At 40.7% G+C, this 19,015-nt stretch overlaps 1 protein-coding gene across 1 annotated transcript in view; it reads right to left on the bottom strand.

Annotated features, from left to right (window-relative positions):
- The window catches only part of LOC115791027 (calsyntenin-2), a 324,417-nt gene that overhangs the window by 113,245 nt on the left and 192,157 nt on the right, over nucleotides 1-19,015 (bottom strand). The window contains exon 5 of the mRNA XM_030745109.1: nucleotides 4,846-4,995. Coding sequence (XP_030600969.1) covers nucleotides 4,846-4,995 — 150 coding nt within the window. The remainder of the gene's footprint in view (nucleotides 1-4,845; nucleotides 4,996-19,015) is intronic.

The raw sequence follows: 19,015 nt of genomic DNA, 5'->3' as shown, positions 1-19,015 counted from the left end.
GAATGTCCTGCTGCAATGATTTTGACCTACTGTAGATAAGATAAGATAGTGTTTATTTGTCACATGCACAGTTATACACAGTACAATGCACAGTGAAATGTATTTTGTACCTGCAACCTTATATACACACACATATAAATAAGAAGAATAAAAATAAAAAAAAGTAATTCACACTATACACTATACTCTATATACTATACACTATACACACTTTTTAAATTATAATATTTACACTGTGCAATAATGGTCCAGTTAGGGCTCAGAGTTGAGCAGACGGATGGCTTGTGGGTAAAAACTCTTCTTCAACCTTTCAGTCTTAGTCCTCAGGCAGCGGTAACGCCGGCCTGATGGGAGCAGGGAGAAGAGAGAGTGTCCGGGGTGGCTGGGCTGTTTTAGGATCTTCATGGCCCTCAGCCTGCACTGCTTGGTGTAAATGTCCTGCAGGTTGGGGAGGGTGGTTCTGATGGTCCGTTCAGCTGAACGAACCACCCTTTTTAGGGCCATGAAGTCCTGCTTGGTGCAGTTTCCCATCCAGGTGGTGATGCTCCCACGCATGATGCTCTCGATGGTGCAGGTGTAAAAGTTCCTGAGCACCTTGAGTGGGAGCTTGAAGTCTCTCAGCCGCCTGAGGAGGTAGAGACGCTGTCTGGCCTTCTTCACAGTGATGTTTATGTGATGAGTAAAGGACAGGTCCTGTGAGATGGTCACTCCCAGGTATTTGAAGGTGTCCACTCTTTCCACCTCAGCACCACTGATGACAAGTGGATGGTAGTCCCTCTGCTGCTTCCTGCTGAAGTCCACGATCAGTTCCTTTGTTTTGCTGACGTTGAGCAGGAGGTGGTTCTCCTGGCACCAGTTCTCTAGGCGGGAGACCTCTCTCCTGTAGGCTGTCTCCTCATTGTGAGAGATTAGTCCCACAACAGCAGTGTCGTCAGCAAACTTGATGATGACGTTGGACTCTGACGTGGCCTCGCAGTCATGGGTGTACAGTGAGTACAGCAGAGGGCTGAGCACACAGCCTTGGGGGGATCCAGTGTTGAGGGTGAGGGAGGATGAGGTGAGGTGACCCACTCGTACCACCTGTGGTCTGCTGGTCAGGAAGCTGTGAACCCACCTGCACAGGGATGGGCCCAGGCCCAGGTCCAGCAGCTTAGAGACCAGCCTGGAGGGAACTATGGTGTTGAGGGAACTATGGTGTTACTGTATGTAATACTTGAAAATTTCAAACAAAAGGTAAAACCTTTACACTTTTCTTTCACTTATTATTTGATTTGGAGACTTTAATTTTATTGAATTTTAGAATCATGATGGAGTCTGAAGTGATTTGCCTTGAAAAATGATTTATACCATACAGTACTAAAGTTAAATTTTCTTAACTTTTTTTTATGCAAAATAAATTGCTTTACCCTTATCCCCTCTTGATTTTTCCAACTTACTTGAGAAAAATAAAAACCAAAAATAAAAAATAAAAACAAAAAACAAAAAAAAAAACAAAAACAAAAACAATGCAATCATTGGCAAATAATTTCCACTTATCCAGGGCTGGGTGCAGATGCAGCAGCCTAAGCAGAGAAGCCCAGCCCTCTCTCTCCTCAGCCACCTCCTCTAGCTTATCCAGGGGAACACTGAGGTGTTCCCAGGTCAGCTGAGAGATGTGATCTCTCAAGCATTTCCTGGGTCTACCCCAGGTCCTCCTTCTGGTAGGACATGCTCGGGACACCTCACCTAAGAGGCACCCAGGAGGCATCCTAGTCATGCCCAGGATGCCCAAACCACCTCAACTGTCTTCTTTCAATGCGGAAGAGTAGCGGCTCTAGTCTCAAATGATTGCACTCCTCACCCAATCTCTAAGGGAGATGCCAGCCACCCTTCAGAGAAAGCTCATTTCTGCCGCTTGTATCCACAATCTTGTTCTTTTGGTCACTATTCAAAGGTAGGGATGTAGATGCAGACTGTTAAACTGACAGTTCCACTTTTACCCTCAGCTTCCTCTTCCTCTTCAAACTGGTACAGTGTCCGCATCACTGCAGCCACAGCCATAACCCGTCTGTCAATCTCCTGCTCCCCTCTCCCCTCACACGCAAACAAGACCCCGACAAACTGCTCCACTTGGGGCAGCAACTTGTCTCTGACCCGGAGCGGGCACTCCACCTTTTTCTGGCTAAAAACCATGGCCTCAGACTTGGAGGTGCTAATTCCCATACCTGCCGCTGCACTCGGCTGAGAACCGCTCCAGTGTGAGCTGGAGGCAAACACCTGATGAAGCCAACAGGACCACATCATCTGCAAAAAGCAAAGAAATTCTGAGCATAAAAATTATGAACAGAATTGTGACAAGGGGCAGCCGTGGCCAAGTCCAACACCCACCAGAAACCCTGCAGTTGTACACGGACTCAGTGTCCCGTAACAATGGGACATTGAGTGCACCCCAGTCTGCCAGTCCAGAGGCACTACCCCAGAACTCCATATGATGATGCAGACCAAGACAACCCTACAACATCCAGAGCCTTCAGGAAATCAAGGCGAATCTCATCCACTCCAGGGACCCTGCCAACAAGGAGTTGTTTAACTACCTCAATAACCCCCCCCCCGCGATGGGCAAGTCGTCCCCCTCGTCCCCAGACTCTACTTCCTCTACAGAAGGTGTGTCAGTGGGATTAAGAAGGTCCTCAAAGGATTCCTTTGAGTGCCTGACTCTGCTCTGCGTGTGTGCGCAGAGCACCCCACCTGTACTATACACTGTGTGAGTACTGCACCGCGTTCCCTGACTCACCTGATGCTTTGGCAGAATTGTTTCTTATTGCTTAATTTAATTTCCATATTTAATTTGAAAGTGTACAAAGACAACTTCAAATGTTGAAACTGAGAAATTGTATTTTTGAAAATGTAATGTTCCTTTTGAATTTAATGCCAAGACCTTGTTTCAAAAAGGTTTGGAGAGGGGCATTATTACCACTGCATTGCATCACCTCTTCTTTTAACACCACTCTGTAAATGTTTGGAAACTGAGATGAACAATTGTAGTTTTGAAAGCAAAATGTTTCCCCATCCTTACTTGATATACTGCAGAGTTTCAGCAGTTCAACAGTTCTGGGCCTATTTTGTCATATGTTTTATTTCATACAGTAATGCGCCAAATGTGTTCAGTGTGTGATAGCTCAGGTCTGCAGGAAGGCCGGTTTAGCACCTGAACTCTTTTACTACAGCACTATCATGTTTTAATACTTACAGGATGTGGTTTGGTATTTGTTTTGTTGTTGAAATAAGCAAGGCCTTTCCAGAAAAAGCCATCATCTAGGTGGTGGAATATACTCCAAAACCTGTATATGTCATACAGTATTATTGGTACCATCGCAAATGTGAAGTTACACATGCCAAGTGCACTAATGCACCTCTATAGAATCAGATCCTAGGTTCAGATAATTGAGCATCTAATAATGATTTCCTCTTCTTTTGCATCAAGTTACTTTTTTGACATTTCACTTAACCCTCTTAATTGGAGGGGAAGGCTAAAAATAACTTAAAGGGTCAAATTGCATGTTATTTTTGACATCAATTCGTGGACCGGAAGTAGGGGCAGGGCCGGAAGCAGCCCACGGGTAGGGAGTTTGGGCACCCCTGCCTTAACAGGAGTGACATGGTGATTCCACTCCTGAATTATGCCTGTTATTAATGCAGAGCGCCCTCAGAAAGCCCCTTTTCAATATGGCTTTTCAATGTTGTTCCATGTGTACAGAGAGTTCTCAAACTGAAACTTCACTTCAATTTCACAGTACCAAAGCCATCCTTATATCTTACATCTGGTGCTTTCTTACACAGAGTGGTGAACCCCTCCTCATATTTGCTCATCAACATTCAATATTGGTGTTTCCCTTATTCATTTTTCAAGCAGTGTCCTAGTGTTTTTGGAAACAGGGTTATAAGATTCCAACTTTTTTTTATTTGAAATTCCTGAATCACAGCAGAAACACAAACATTCGTCCAGAACCTTTTGAGAAAATATAAGTTGGAAGATTGAATACGAGCCGAGCAACTTAGCAGTTTTGTCAGGGTTCAGCGGCTGCTACTGAGCTGCTGCCAGAGTCCTCATTTACCGCTGTTTATCACCTGCCTGCTATCTTCGTGTTCTGTGGGACGATAAATGGCTGGATGCCAATGAGCACATGAATCACCTTGTTAATGACAGAACAACACAGATTGCGCACGGTTACATGTGAAGCTCCAAACAGCATGTGGTCATCTTTCATCACGTGCCGTTGCCCTCTCTGACAAGCGTAAATTGCATCTGAAGTTATCTTAAGCACTGTTTGTGTTGTTGTGGCAGCACTCAGACGCTTGCCTTTGCATTACTCTGGGCCTTGTTAAGGCTGCCAAGACCATCTTCTGATGTGCTAGGAGCAGCATAGGTTGAGTCACAGTGCTTTTAGTAAAGTGTTGTTGATCACCAGCTACACTTGACAGGCCAATTCCTCAGGGAGGGAAAGAGAGACAGAAAGGGGCTCAGAAAAGGAAAGTGAGAGAGGAAACTATAGAAAGATACTGTAGGTAAGGAAAGATGAGAAATGTAGACATTATGATAAGCACAAATGGAGAAAAATGAAGCATGCAGACTTAAGCAAGTGCCACACATTTAGAGGTAAGTAGGAACACACACTAAAGTAATCACTTGCAAATAAGCACATCTGTGAACATCAACAGAACGACACCACACACAGACTGCACAAACCCAAGTAATCGCACACAAACAACCGCATCTGTGTTTCTGGATGTATAAACACAGCGCAGTCAGACCTGCCTGAAATCTTTGCTCACAAACACAGACAGGCTGATACAACAAGGACCAACCTTGCCAGCCAGGTTTGCAGACCGGCTTGACGTCAATGCGGACAGGAACACTGTGCAAGGCTCTCTTCTGGCCGCAGTCCCAGGCTGTCACCTGGATCTCGTACTGCTGCTGGTGGTCATAACTCAGTTTCTCTGTGTTCCGGATGTTACCTGGCGGGGAGAAAAGGTTGAGGTCAAATTAATCCAAAATAGCTTTTTAAAGCAGCTTGTTACAGTGTATTGTTGGGTATGTTCAGTCTACCTATTGTGAACACATTTTGTGTTGAGTGGTTTGCCAAAATGGAATGTTTTGAGAAAAAATAAAATAAAATAAATGAAAAAAAATCAGCCAGCATTCAGTCACTAAGCAAATATTGTCCTATTGTCTGGCTGGTGTGGAGGTAATGAAGTTAGTAAATTATTATCAGTGTGCCCATTTTTCTCCAAAAGCACTCATTCTGTGCAGTTAGCATCTCTATTAAAGTGTTCAACCAAGATTCCCAAACAGTGGAAAAGCAGAACAGCTGAAATTCATTTAGGCAATTAGGGAAAAGGGTAGATCGAATGGTTTATGGCCTGGAGAATAGGCCCTTTTAACCAGAGACATTTTTGACATTTCACATTAGGAAAAGAGCAGCTGTAAATGAAATTAACTATGCTTGAATTACATTCCTCTTTTCATGAGCCAGAAACATTTTGAGACTAAACATAGCTCCCGTTGGCTGAGTTGGCATAAAAATGGAAGACTTCCAGGATCTTTGGTTTGAGGAACAGCCATAATTAAATTTTAAATACATGTTTACTCTGCAGGAAAATCTTTAACAGTACATGTACACAGGACCCAGTAGGGTTGTTTCCCATGCATGCTCTGGATTAGCCACATATGCTAAATGCAGTGGGCTACTCCTATTGATAAAAATTAATGGTAACACTTTATAATTTGACCTGCGACTAAGGGTGTAAATCGTTAGCAGGCAGAATTTGGACCCAAACACAGGATTCTGTAGGCAGGCGTAAACTAACGATTACTTTATTGCAGAGTTCAAAAACAAACAAAAAAACTTCCAGGAGCTAAACTAGGACAAACAATCCAAACACAAAGAAGCTTCAGGACAAAACCAGGAACAGAGAAACACACAACCATGAGGGGGGCTGCTGACGAGGACACAACAAAGTGTTGATGAAAACACAATACAACAGGGATAACGAGAGGAGAGTGGAAACAAGATACAAGACATTAGCAAAATAAGACAGGAAGTGGAAAACACACAGATGAAGACACGTGAATTTGACACACAGACTGGGAAATAAAGAAAGACAGAGAAGAAGGCACACAGAAGAACATAGTAAACAAATAAGATTAACAATGACCAAGAACTTAATCCAGATAACTAACTAGGGAGGCCTGAAAAGGCCAATCCAGGAAACACTATAAAAAAGCACGTAAATAAAAACTACAACCCATAATAACCCAAGAAACAAACAGAGATGTATAATAACAGGATTTAAACGTTTAAAACAAAAAACACTGGGTCAACAACCCAGGACCAAGACATAATACATATGTAATTTTCCATAATGCACAAGTAATTTTCAGTATTGCATAACTTCACGTATTTTACAGGAAAGGAGACACAAATTATACTGCAACTAATTTTAAGTACAGTGTAAATAATTTTGAGTAGTGCACGGTAATTTTGTGGATAAACATATTTATATTTCCCTATCTTACACTGTAAGTGCACTGTACTTTTCTAGACATATTATGGAGTGGATTAATCGTGCATTTGTACATCTTTATTTTTTAAAATCTTTGTTTAATATTCATTTTGCTGATGTGCATGATGGATGTTCTATTAGTCAGCTGTCCTTTGATTTTACCAACATAAATCTGATAAGGACTGTTCTTCTTTACCAGCTTACAAGAAAAAATAAATACCATGAAAATTTGCATACCTGTGTAATGGCCTTTCAATGATGGAGCCAAGTCTAACTTTTTTTTTTTTTTTACAGTCACCATTCAAACATAACTTTCAAAATGAGGATACAGGGAAGGAGATAATGGATTGGCAATGCTAAGCCAATCCATTATCTGGCCTGTGCTCCAAAATGCACAGTTTACTTAAGATGTAAGACAGAAAAGTACTGTTTTTTTCTGCGAAATTACCTTGAAATTAGGCACTTAAATTCACTTACACTGTACTTAAAATTACTTATGGTATATTTTGTGTCTCCTTTCCTGGAAAATACCCAGAATTTAGGTACTACTTAAAATTACTTATTCACTACTCAAATTTCTTCTTTCCTGTAAAATACCCGAAGTTATGCGATACCTAAAACTACTTATGCATGAGCTAAAATTACTAACACATTACTTAAAATGACTGACAGACTACTTAAACGTACTTAGAATTAATTTTTTTCTTTGTTTCCTGTAAAAACCTGACAAGTTACCCCCTCATATTTATCTAATAGATTCCAATTTGTTCATGTAAATGGGGAGTCTTCTTCACACACTAAGGTTAATTATGGAGCTCCACAGGGTTCTGTGCTAGGACCAATTTTATTTACATTATACATGCTTCCCTAAGGCAGTATTATTAGAAAGCATTGCATCAATTTTCATCGTTATGCAGATGATACTCAGCTTTACCTATCAATGAAGCCAGATGACACACATCAATTAATTAAACTGCAAGAATGTCTTAAAGACATTAAGGCCTGGATGACCTCTAATTTCCTGCTTCTAAATTCAGATAAAACTGAAATTCTTGGACTTGGCCCCACAAATCTTAGAAACATGGTGTCTAACCAGATACTTACTCTGGATGGCATTACTTTGGCCTCCAGTAACACTGTGAGAAATCTTGGAGTCATTTTTCACCAGGATATGTCCTTCAATGCACATAGTAAACAAATATGTAGGACTGCTTTTTTTGCATTTGCGCAATATTTCTAAAATTAGAAACATCCTTTCTCAGAGTGATGCTGAAAAGCTAATTCATGCATTTATTACTTCTAGGGTGGACTATTGTAATTCGTTATTATCAGGCTGTCCTAAAAGTTCCCTGAAAAGTCTTCAGCTGATCCAAAATGCTGCAGCTAGAGTACTGACAGGGACTAGAAAGAGAGAGCAGATTTCTCTCATATTGGCCTCTCTTCATTGGCTCCCTGTTAAATCTAGAATAGAATTTAAAATCCTTCTCCTCACCTACAAGGTCTTGAATAATCAGGGCCCATCTTATCTCAAAGACCTCATAGTCCCGTATCACCCCAACAGAGCACTTCGCTCTCAGACTGCTGGCTTACTTGTGGTTCTTCAGATACTTAAGAGTAGAATGGGAGGCAGAGCCTTCAGCTTTCAGGCGCCTCTTCTGTGGAACCAGCTTTCAGCTTGGCTTCGGGAGACAGACATCCTCTCTATTTTTAAGATTAGGCTTAAAACTTTCCTTTTTGATCAAGCTTATAGTTAGGGCTGGATCAGGTGACCCTGAACCATCCCTTAGTTATGCTGCTATAGGCCTAGGCTGCTGGGGGGGTTCCCACAATAGACTGTTTCTTTTCATTCACCTTATTTACTTTGTTTATACTCCACTCTGCATTTAATCATTAATTGTTATTAATCTCTGGCTCTCTTCCACAGCATGTCTTTTCTCTCCCCTCAGCCCAACTGGTCGTGGCAGATGACTGCCCCTCCCTGAGCCTGGTTCTGCTGGAGGTTTCTTCCTGTTAACAGGGAGTTTTTCCTTCCCACTGTTGCCAAGTGCTGCTCATAGGGGGTCGTTTTGACTGTTGGGTTTTCACTGTATTATTGTAGGGTCTTTACCCACAATACAAAGCGCCTTGAGGCGACTGTTTGTTGTGATTTGGCGCTATATAAATAAAATTGAATTGAATTGAATTGAATTATTCTAGTGTGCTGACTTTAAGTATTATAATTATATTATAATTATAAGAAGTATTATAATTTCAAATAAAATACAGTGAAATTCCATTTAATTACAGGAATTACACCCTCAGTCAAGTGTTACCAAGTTAATTCTTAACCACAGTGGTTGCTTTACTATGGACTTGACTTGATCACCAATAAATTGTCAGACAGTTGAAAGAATACATCATTAGCACTGATGGTGATGCCAGTGCCAGCTGGCTAGCAGCAGTTTCTTTTTTTCTTTAAGAAGTCAAGTATTGCTGTTATATGCATTGTTGCCCTGTTTTGTATTTATGTCTGTGAAATTGTTGTGTAGATGAATTCATTGTTAGATACTGTATGTGGTCAGAGGCTTGAGTGCAAACTCATGCACAAATCAAATATGTAATGTTAGTGTACTACATGGAAGTGTACCAAGATCTGAATTGTTTTGACAACCAACATATCTGAATATTGGATTTAAAATCACCAACTATCGGTATTGGTCCTAAGAATTCTGTATTGGCTTCTAATCAATAAGACTTGTGCGTTTGCAGTCGAGATGTCTGCTGTAAAAAGGCATGCAAATTTGTTTACATTCTAGATGAAATTCTAATGATTGTTTTAAATTTGTGTTGTATCTAAAATGTTTAATCTGGATCTGTAAAATCAAAAGATTCTTTAGAGTAATTAATGTAAAACAGTGAGTGAAGTGATTTGGGAAGTTATTGCATGTTACAGAAAGTCGCCTACACATTTTGGTGAAACATTTTGTGTAATAAATACCACCAACCCAAATCTGAGTCTGGAGTTTCTAAATCACCAGCGGTTGGAAGACAGATTTTATAGAGTCGTAAAACAGGTATGCAAGCTTTTACAGCTAAATGAGTTTTGTTTTACTGCAGTCATAAGAAATATGTTATAGCTATGTTTCTATATTCTTTACTATACTTTTATTTTTAATGGATCTCTCTCACAGTCTGTTGCCTGGAAAAAGTACTTACATGACACTTTAGCATAAACCATAGCATCATAGTTAGGTATATACTTGCCTATGCTCTCCCTTGGGGAAAAGGAGTAGCAGCAGTTCCACTTGAGTGCGAGTCTACTCCATAGCCTTATACATCTTAATGACATGTTAGACTTTTTAGATAACACCCAAATGTGTATGTGTGGCTGTTTTTTTCCCTTGTGCAGTGTGTTTGCTTAAAGGAGAAATGGGTATTTAATTTTGAACCTTCACAATATGTCATTGTCAAATTAACTATGACGCCTTAATATAATCACTGTAACAAATGAGATCATGGCAGAGATGACAGGTAGCCTCCATCTCTCAAAGTGGTTTTATTAGTGCTAATGTTTCTTAAAATTAAGACCACGTTTTCATTAAATCCCTGCTGCCTTCTGATTCAGAGACAATGTTGCCCCTGCCGTGCCACCACCACAATTAGTCCTTTCATGTTATCATCATCCTCCAGGAGTGAGAGTGCCATTGTTGTGAAAGTTCTAGTTGGTTAATCAACTTCTGATATGAATCATATCAAGGTCCTCATCAGTTTTAATTAGATATGTTTTTTTTTTTACTATCAAATAGAGTGAAATCTCTGGATATGGATCGCTAATTCATACCTTCTTAATCATTAAGAAATGTCATAAAGGTTTGTTGACCTGAACTTGATGAATGCACATTTTAGAAAGCCATGTGTAGTCACTTGTGAATGGGAGCATCTTGAATCTGAAAGCAAGCGTGGTCCTGCATGTAAAAGCAGGCAGTGCTGCAAAAAAATGCAACCAGATTAGGCAAAATCCCAAAATACAGTACCAGTCAAAAGTTGCATATATGCTACGAAACAGGTGTTGCAGAAAATTGGTGGGAAAAGAGACACAGAGGGAGTGTCCTGGTGAGTGATTTCAAAATAAAACAGGAGGTGACTTAACAGAAACCCAACATTATGAGAAAATGTGGAGAAGGGAGAACTGTAAGAGCAGAGCATAAGATCTGATAAACTGCCACAAGTGAAATGAAATCTGGATTGTGGAGATAGACAAACGTGATCTTAGCAGACCTCTGTATTGTGCTTCTTTACTCAAGCTTAATGCCTCGAGGCTATATTTAACCTCTGCTAACATAATACACCAAAATATTTTAACAACATGTCTTCCATCACCTAAAGAGATGAGAGTGGGTTGTGGATACTGTCCCTTACTATATATAAAAATGTACTGTCTGCTTCCTTCTTGTGCTTTTCTTAAGAGATTTGTTGTTTTAAACCAGAATTGATAACAACATTTTTCATAGCTTATCTTAAGAAGCATTATAGAGATGCATGAAGCAGGAAAAGCAAACAAAAGAATTTCTAAAGTCCTGGATAATCAGTAAGAGAAATGGGAGGAAATTCAGTAGGAATTAGGACAGTAAGGACTATTCCCACTCTCCTTTAAAAAGGGCATCCTGCAAAGATCACAGCAAGAAAACAGCCGGCAATGCTTAAAGAGGTGAAATGGAAACATACCACTGTTTAAATCTCGGTTTCATTTTAAGAAAAACGCTGATGGAAAGACATGAAGGAAACATTGCAGCATGCCTTAAGTTTGCAATGTTTTTGGGGGCAATGTTGGGAGGATAAAATATACTATAAGCAAACACCAAAACCTCATCCCAACTGTGAGGCATAGTGGAGGGAGCATCATGGTTAAGGGGTACAGTCTATGCATCAAAGAGGTTGGGTAATGCAACAAAACTGTGTTACTGTGTTTGATAAAGACATGAAAAGTGCAACTCTTGGCTTAGTAAAATTATTTTGTCTGACTCAGATAAAGGCCAGACCACATTATGAAGAGCAGTCATCCAAAAAATCCTGGTAATTCAAAAGGATTCACAAGTTTTTACAACAAAAGAAAGTGAATACATGAAAAATGAAGACAACTGACCTCAATCACAAACGGCACATATCTGTGCTTGAATTATGTGTATACGCTCACAAATCATCAATATTATTTTAATCATTTTCCTTAGGTAATTATTTATAGTTTTTCAGAACAACCTCAGCCAAAAAAGATCAAATTAAGCAAGTAGGTAGGAATTAAACCACATGTAGCAAACACCAAGTATTAACTGAAAAGGTGAAGACTTTGGCTTAGCCCCTTTTTTCATAAGCAACCCTACAGTACTTGGTCTCACCCGCGTAAAGACCAAATGAAACAGAAAACAAAAAAGTTCCAGACATTCAGTTCAGATCAGGTGAGGCTTCTCCTCCACCTGCTTCTGTCTGTTCTTCTTTTTTTTTTTTTTCACGTCAACTTTGACATCAAGCCATGTTTTTTAAAAACCTGAGCCAAAGCTCATGTCTCTGGGGATACAAGATTCACCTAAGCATTCTTTTTTTTTCCTTCCTAAGAAACTTTGGAAAGCTGTTCCCTCTCTGCTTTTCACACTGGACGCTTTCATTTTTTTTTAAAGTTGAAATTCTCCTGCTTTTTTGCTTCAGCAGCACAGGCCCACAGAGGAAAATATGTTTTGTTATATTAAGAAATGGGGGCACACGGTGGTAGAAATAACAATTGTGCATTCATTTGTGTGCACACATGTGAACAGGGGAAGAACTTTTTGTAGGCGTAGTTTTGAAATAGGACCAATATCAGTGCTTCTGCCTCACAAGTCCTCACACACTTTTAACTATCCACTGTGAATCGGGCAATGATGTGGAAGCAGGACAGACTGGGACATAAAGATGACCCCAGAATTTAACCCAGAGCTACAACCCTGTAACACTGTGAACACAATCTAGTCTGTGTGGGACTGTCTACATGAGCCAATCCAGAAATTTCCATAAATTTCAGTTTGGTACTGTGTGTCACAAGAGCTTGCTTGCTTTTTTTCTTGAACAACACCTAGAGATACCCTGCTTTTCAGGTATATCCCCATCCTCGCTAAACATCCAAAACTTTTGATTGTTCTACTTCTAGGTTTGGTTCAAAGAGGAAGACATAAATCACTGCTGCCAAAATTTCAAAGCTTATTTGATTTTTGTCTGCTTTGAAATAATCCTTCGTGACAAGTCCAAGTGACATGAGTGGAATTTGCACCTGCATTGTTTGTGCTAGTAAATGAATCCAACCCACAAAACTCAGCTTTGTGATTCATTACAGCCTGTCAGCTTTCTGTAAAAATGATCTTTTCTGTATTATTGTATAAAAATAAACACGGCATTGATTTTGTAAAGCTGCACTCGGCACCTTAGAAGGAACAGATAACCAGCTGGCTTCCACTGGACATTCAGCATCTAGACCGCAACCAGTCGCTGAGAGTCTCCTGACTTGTTGGTAACCACGACCCATTTTCCAAACCGGCATCTTTCCTCATGCAGAGCAAAGTGCATGAAGCAAGCTCGTGTAGTCCTAATGTGTCTGTTAATATTTGATGAATCTTCCACTAAAGACAGATGACAATGCTGTACACACAGCTAGACCTGGGCAGGGAGGGGGTCCCTGATGGAAAACACTTGCAGAGTGTAAAGGGCATTGAAATTGCCCCTTATTGGCTGTGAGCTGGAATGAGTTACTCGTATTACAGCCTGGATGCTTCTTGAGCTTCTTCTATTGTGTGACAAGAGGTGCAGAGGGAGCCGGATGTTGATAATGTGGTATATTTGAATACAAGTATGTGAGTAGGAGGATTAGCTGTAATTCATATTAGCAGGGTATTGTTCGCCTACCCGTCCTCCTCATCACCCATTCTGTCTTCCCCTCTGCTTGTTTAGAATTCCTTCCCGCCTCCCTCTGCCCTGCCCAACCTTCCCATTCCCTCCTGGTGCACATCATTGTCTCACTGTTTTGCAGCCTCATCCCATTTCACTGTTTGCTGCCTCATCTGTTGTGCTCTTCTCTCTCTCTCTCTCTCTCTTCAAAACACACACACACACACACACACACACACACACACACACACACACACACACACACACACACACACACACACACACACACACACACACACACACACACACACAGAGTATGCTTGCACTTACACACTCCCACCTTTCTGCATGACAGAGGCTGTTATTCCTGCTCCTTCAATTACAACATCAACTTATCCATGTCAGCAGGCTGTGCGTGCTGTGACTGCTGGTGAGGGTGGTCAGCTAGTAAATGACTGCTTTACCCTCCACCTCACCTGCCCCATTTGCCTCTCTATCAACACCCCCCCCCCACACACACACACACACACACACACGCACACAGACAGACACAAGCAAACCATCTCTGCAACCGTCTTTGTGAATTCGTTTTATGATCCATTTTGTAATTACCATCTAGTTTTAACACCAAGCTTTTCTTACCTAATCCTGCTTAGGCCCATTTGTCTTTGTTTACATGAAAACACTGACATTAATCCTCTTTTTTTCCAGATTGTTAATAAATTGCATAAAAAGACAGAAATAAATAAATAAATTGTTTTGTGTCTCAACACTGTCCAGTTTTCTTAAGTTAACTGGGCACTGCAGTTTTAACTAAATGTTATATTAAATGCCCAAAACAGAGGGAATATTTTCAGTCACAGTCATTTTCAGGCATAGTTTCAGGAGAATGCACCTTTATGGTAGTGAGGGTTTGTTACCAGGAGTGTATATGTGAGACTGACTCTATAGTGCCCATATTTGTAGCCATGAGCAATGGTGTATTTTAGTGCAAGGGTGAGACCAGAGTTAGGTTCATAATTTCCTTAAGTACTGTAGCAGTGTGACTCTAGAGCAAGCTGCAAATATGAAACCTGTGCAGGAAAATCTGTGGTTCCTCCAATGACCACTTCAGCTTGTCAGCAGTCCCCCTACGCTCCCAAGTTAAGCCTTGTGTTGTTTTGCGGGTCAAAAGTGACACACTACCATGTTTAGCTGTAGAAAAAATACCTTTAACTATCTTTTTCCAACTTGAAATTTTATGACTTTCCCTATAAAAAGTATAAAAAGTTATACTTTGTTTTTGTTTATGTTTCCATGTGGGCTGTACACCACTAGGATACAAAGATTGTCTTATGGGTCATTTTTGACCCGTGAATTATAAAAGCATTTAAACACCAGAAAAAAGTTCAAAGGCCACACACAAATAATTAATACAATAACACACACACACACACACACACACACACACACACACACACACACACACACACACACACACACACACACACACACACACACACACACACACACACATCAAAGAATCTGGAGAAACTGGAATTTGTGTTTGTCCTGCACCTGCAGTCTTGATCTGCACATCACACAAGCTTCCAAACAAAACAAAAAACAATCTCAGACAATTTAAAATCAAATTCATAGAGGATTTAATGGTACCCTGAATCAAAGTACCCCTAGTTGGTTCCTTGCTGAAGCCATGAGTAGACTACCCAACACGTCCTGGATGAGGTATTTTCAGGATCTCAGGAGGAACAAGAGAATGAAGATGTATCTGAAGAGGAAGCTGGGGAGGAATGCAACCCAGAGGATAATGCATCTTCAGATGGAGAAGAAGAGGAAATCCCTCAAGCTGACAGAGAGACATTTTTGTCAAAGAACGGCAAAATTGCATGGTCCTCATCAAATTCAGACAGCAACCAGGGAAGAACAGCAGCATCAAACATCATAAGGTTGGCTCCAGAGCCAACAAGGTATTCGGCTGCCCATGTCCAGGACATTTGATCCACCTTTCTCTTGTTCATCACACCATCCACCAAAAAAATCATCCTGGAGAATACAGATTTGGAGGGTTTCCAGAAATATGGAGAAAACTGGAAAAACATGGATGAGATTGACCTGCCTGGCTACATAGGGCTTTTGATATTAGCAGGTGTATATTGATCCCGTGGCCAGGCTACATATAGTCACTGGGATGCAAAGAGTGGGAGGGCAATTTTCGTGCCACAATGCCGCTGAAAATCGTTCACACTTTCTCAAGAATGCTGAGATTTGAAAGCCGTGAGTCAAGACCAGCAAGGCGTGTGACGGAAACACTAGCAGCCATCAGAGCCATCAATATAATTAATTCAGAAATGATTACTTCACATTTATATAATAGCAATAACAAACCTTTACTGTGTAAAAGAAAACTGTTATGACAGTTGGTTTGTGGTAAAAAAAGAAAAAAAAAAGTGTAATACTGTTCACTGGTGATTGTGTTTTTGTTTTATGCAACAAAAAATACAGGATAAAAAATGAATTGAACTGAGTTGAATTGATAAATAACAGGTTGTTTCATCATGCAAAATAGATCTTGAATTTAAAATTCAATTAAGCTGCTTCATTTTGGGGCTTTTGTAGGGCGGGTCATTTTTGACCCGTAGGACAAGGGGAGTAAACAGAATGTTAAGATCGCACAAGAGTTAAAAGTTCAGGTGTCTCATAGGTGTTTTTTAATTTGAATGATTGAAAAATACAAATTTTTTCAATCATTCAATTATTTTTATGACTTTGTCAATTTGTTCCTAATGATGTGACATCAGTGTTTTCTATTTCTGCTTTGCTTCTGGCTTTTTAAAAATACAAATGTTTTGGGGTTCCAGGGGATGCCAGTCAAAACTATCTATTTACTTAATATTTCCAGTGGGCCCTAAATTAAAGTAACACACAATATCAATGGGAGTGAAGAAAGACACCATCGCTGCCTTCATCAGCTGGATGGTGAACTTTTCAGACTGGAAGTTATCAGAACTTTGGAGACGTTGGTGAATGTACTGTACCTGAGAAAGCTGTGGCATGCCTGGGCCATACCACACATAAAAAGGAGAGCTGATATTGCTACATTACAGGTCCCAATGTGAGGAGCAATGACCCTTCTAGGAGTGACACAGACTTTATCTGCTGACAATCCAACACTAACTTAACCTTTGCTCCTAAATCATAGACAGGAAGGTAGCAACTGTTTGCTCCTACTGTCACATGCCAGCATGCCCTGAGCATAGCATGAAGCAAACTGGGTGCTATAACTGTCTGTTGTGTGTGAGGTTTAGTCATTTTTAGTCATTTGAGTCCCAGAATGCTTGAAAGAAAGAAAGCTTGGTTTGCATTACCAGCACTAAAAACTGGCCAAACAGGGCTGCCCTTTGTCACTGATTTCTAGGCACAGCCAAGGAGTGGAGGGTGGAGTGTTCAGCCGTCTCAGGATCCTGTCTCTGTTTTTGCAGATGATGTGGTTCTCTTGGCTTCATTGAGGCATGACCTCCAGCTTGCACTGGGGCAGTGTGCAGCTGAGTGTGAAGCAGATGGGATGGGAGTTAGCACCTCCAAGTCTGCGGACATGAATTACCACTCTGGATGAGTTTAGGTATCTCACCTATGGTCACAGGCTCTGGGTAGGAACTGAAAAAAATAAAATTGTGGATGCAAAGAAAAACAAGCTTCCTCTGAAGCATGTCTGGGCTTTCCCTTAGAGACAGGGTGAGGAGCTTGGTCATTTGGAAAGGACTCAGAGTAGAGCAGCTAATCCTCCACATCCAAAGAGCACGTTGAGGAGGTGTCCAGGAGGCATTCTCGTCAAATCCTACAACACATGTCAGTAGTATGAGGGCTAAATTTCATTAAGACTTTTCCTTGGAATTATTTAGGGTGCTTTGACAAGGGGATACCTGCAGCTGCTAGGCTTCACCTCAGCTAATTTGAGTCACTGTGGTGTGACAAATTTTTTGGCTTGCTGTGTAGTAATCATACATATCATCTAAAAAGTCCACGCTTTAGTTTTGGGGTGTGAAATTACAGTATTTTATTAGTATGTTAATCTGCATTATTAGGAGGTTTCCATGTGTTGCACATATACAGACTGTGGATGCAACTGCAGTGATTCTGTGTAGAGCCTATGGCACAGCGGGTGATGTTTGTATTTTATTGCAGTGCGTCACTGCATTTGCATTTCCCAGCCACAGTGAGGGAAACTGAGCTTTTCATGCTGGTCTAGGTCTCCTCTGGCTCCAACTACTGGGTGAATTTGTAAAGACACTGATTAACCCCAGAGGCTAAAACCCTCACAACATCACTGTGACATTGGCATTAATGGTTTTTAAGTGAACTACCTCAACAGTGCTGGTTCTGTAACCATGAAACTACGTTTTTCCTGGAATGCCAGACCTGCATTGCATTTCATTGTCTCAGTGGTAGCTGAAGTGAAGCACCCCCACCATGCCAGTTTATTGTGATGCCTCCTTACTTTTGTTAGTGTCTACAGCATAAAGGAGGTGGTTGTTTAAAGCTTAGGATACACTGGGAATAACTGCCTTTATATGTGATTTAGTAACAATTTAAAAAACTATAATATCACTAGCTTTATCCTTTTTTGTTTTGATTTGCCCTGCTATAGTTTACAGTCTGCTTCTATCCCTGACCCAATGTTACCACTTACTCTCACTCTCACAGGCAACCTCCACTTTTCTCCCTACCATCTTCTTCTTCTCTCCCTCAGGTACTCTTGAGTTCAAGAGCTCTCAAAGCCTTTTTCCTCAGCGGTCTATAGCTGAGCAAGACCCCTTGAAATGGAGAGAGTGCGCGCAGGCTGCAGCCTCGCTCCTGTATCATTCACGGAGCAGTTTGGCCCACACCTCACCCAGTCAGCCTTTTTACTGCAGCACCTCAGCAGCTGGGAACTGTCTGTCGGCAGCGGTGAAAATCGAAACAGCAACATCCCTTTATCTGTGTACCCTAAGCAAAAAAGTACACATGGAGTCTAACATGCCAGCTGTATTGACTAGCTTATCTAACAAGACACAGTAAGTCCAGAGTTGAAGTGTATGCTCATTTAATATGTTAAATTCTAAATATGAACTTCTATTGTTAAATTCATATTTAAAAATATGAGCACACACAAAAACAGAGAAAACTGGCATTCCTGATTTTGTAAAAGATTTTATGGGTGTTTTTGTGAGTGTGTGGTTCACGAGAAAATTTTACTTTTATTTTTTAGAATAATGTTCAGCTACCAAAGTAAATTTTCAGGGGTATTTGAGAGCATCCTTAGATTTTTCTTAGCATTTATCTTTGTCAGTGTGTGTGTTTGTGCATGCCATGTTTGTGTGTGCACAGACTTGTGTGATCTGATTTGTGGAGAGTGATGGCTCTCTGAGCAAAGCTTGACTCTGTCCTTGGAAAGACTAAAGAGTGCATTTTACCGCAGGGACAGACATCTGTCAGAGTATTAAGTTTTGCTGCTGGAGTGTACGCAGGTACGTGCATGTGCTTCTCCTATGAAGTGAATGAGTATGGATGGATGGGATTTTCAGATCATGCGTGTCATGGTGTTATG

Source organism: Archocentrus centrarchus, chromosome 13 (genome assembly GCF_007364275.1).
Source record: "Archocentrus centrarchus isolate MPI-CPG fArcCen1 chromosome 13, fArcCen1, whole genome shotgun sequence".
NCBI lineage: Eukaryota > Metazoa > Chordata > Actinopteri > Cichliformes > Cichlidae > Archocentrus > Archocentrus centrarchus.
The sequence above is the reverse complement of the archived record's forward strand: the minus strand, read 5'-3'. Positions and strand labels throughout refer to the sequence as shown.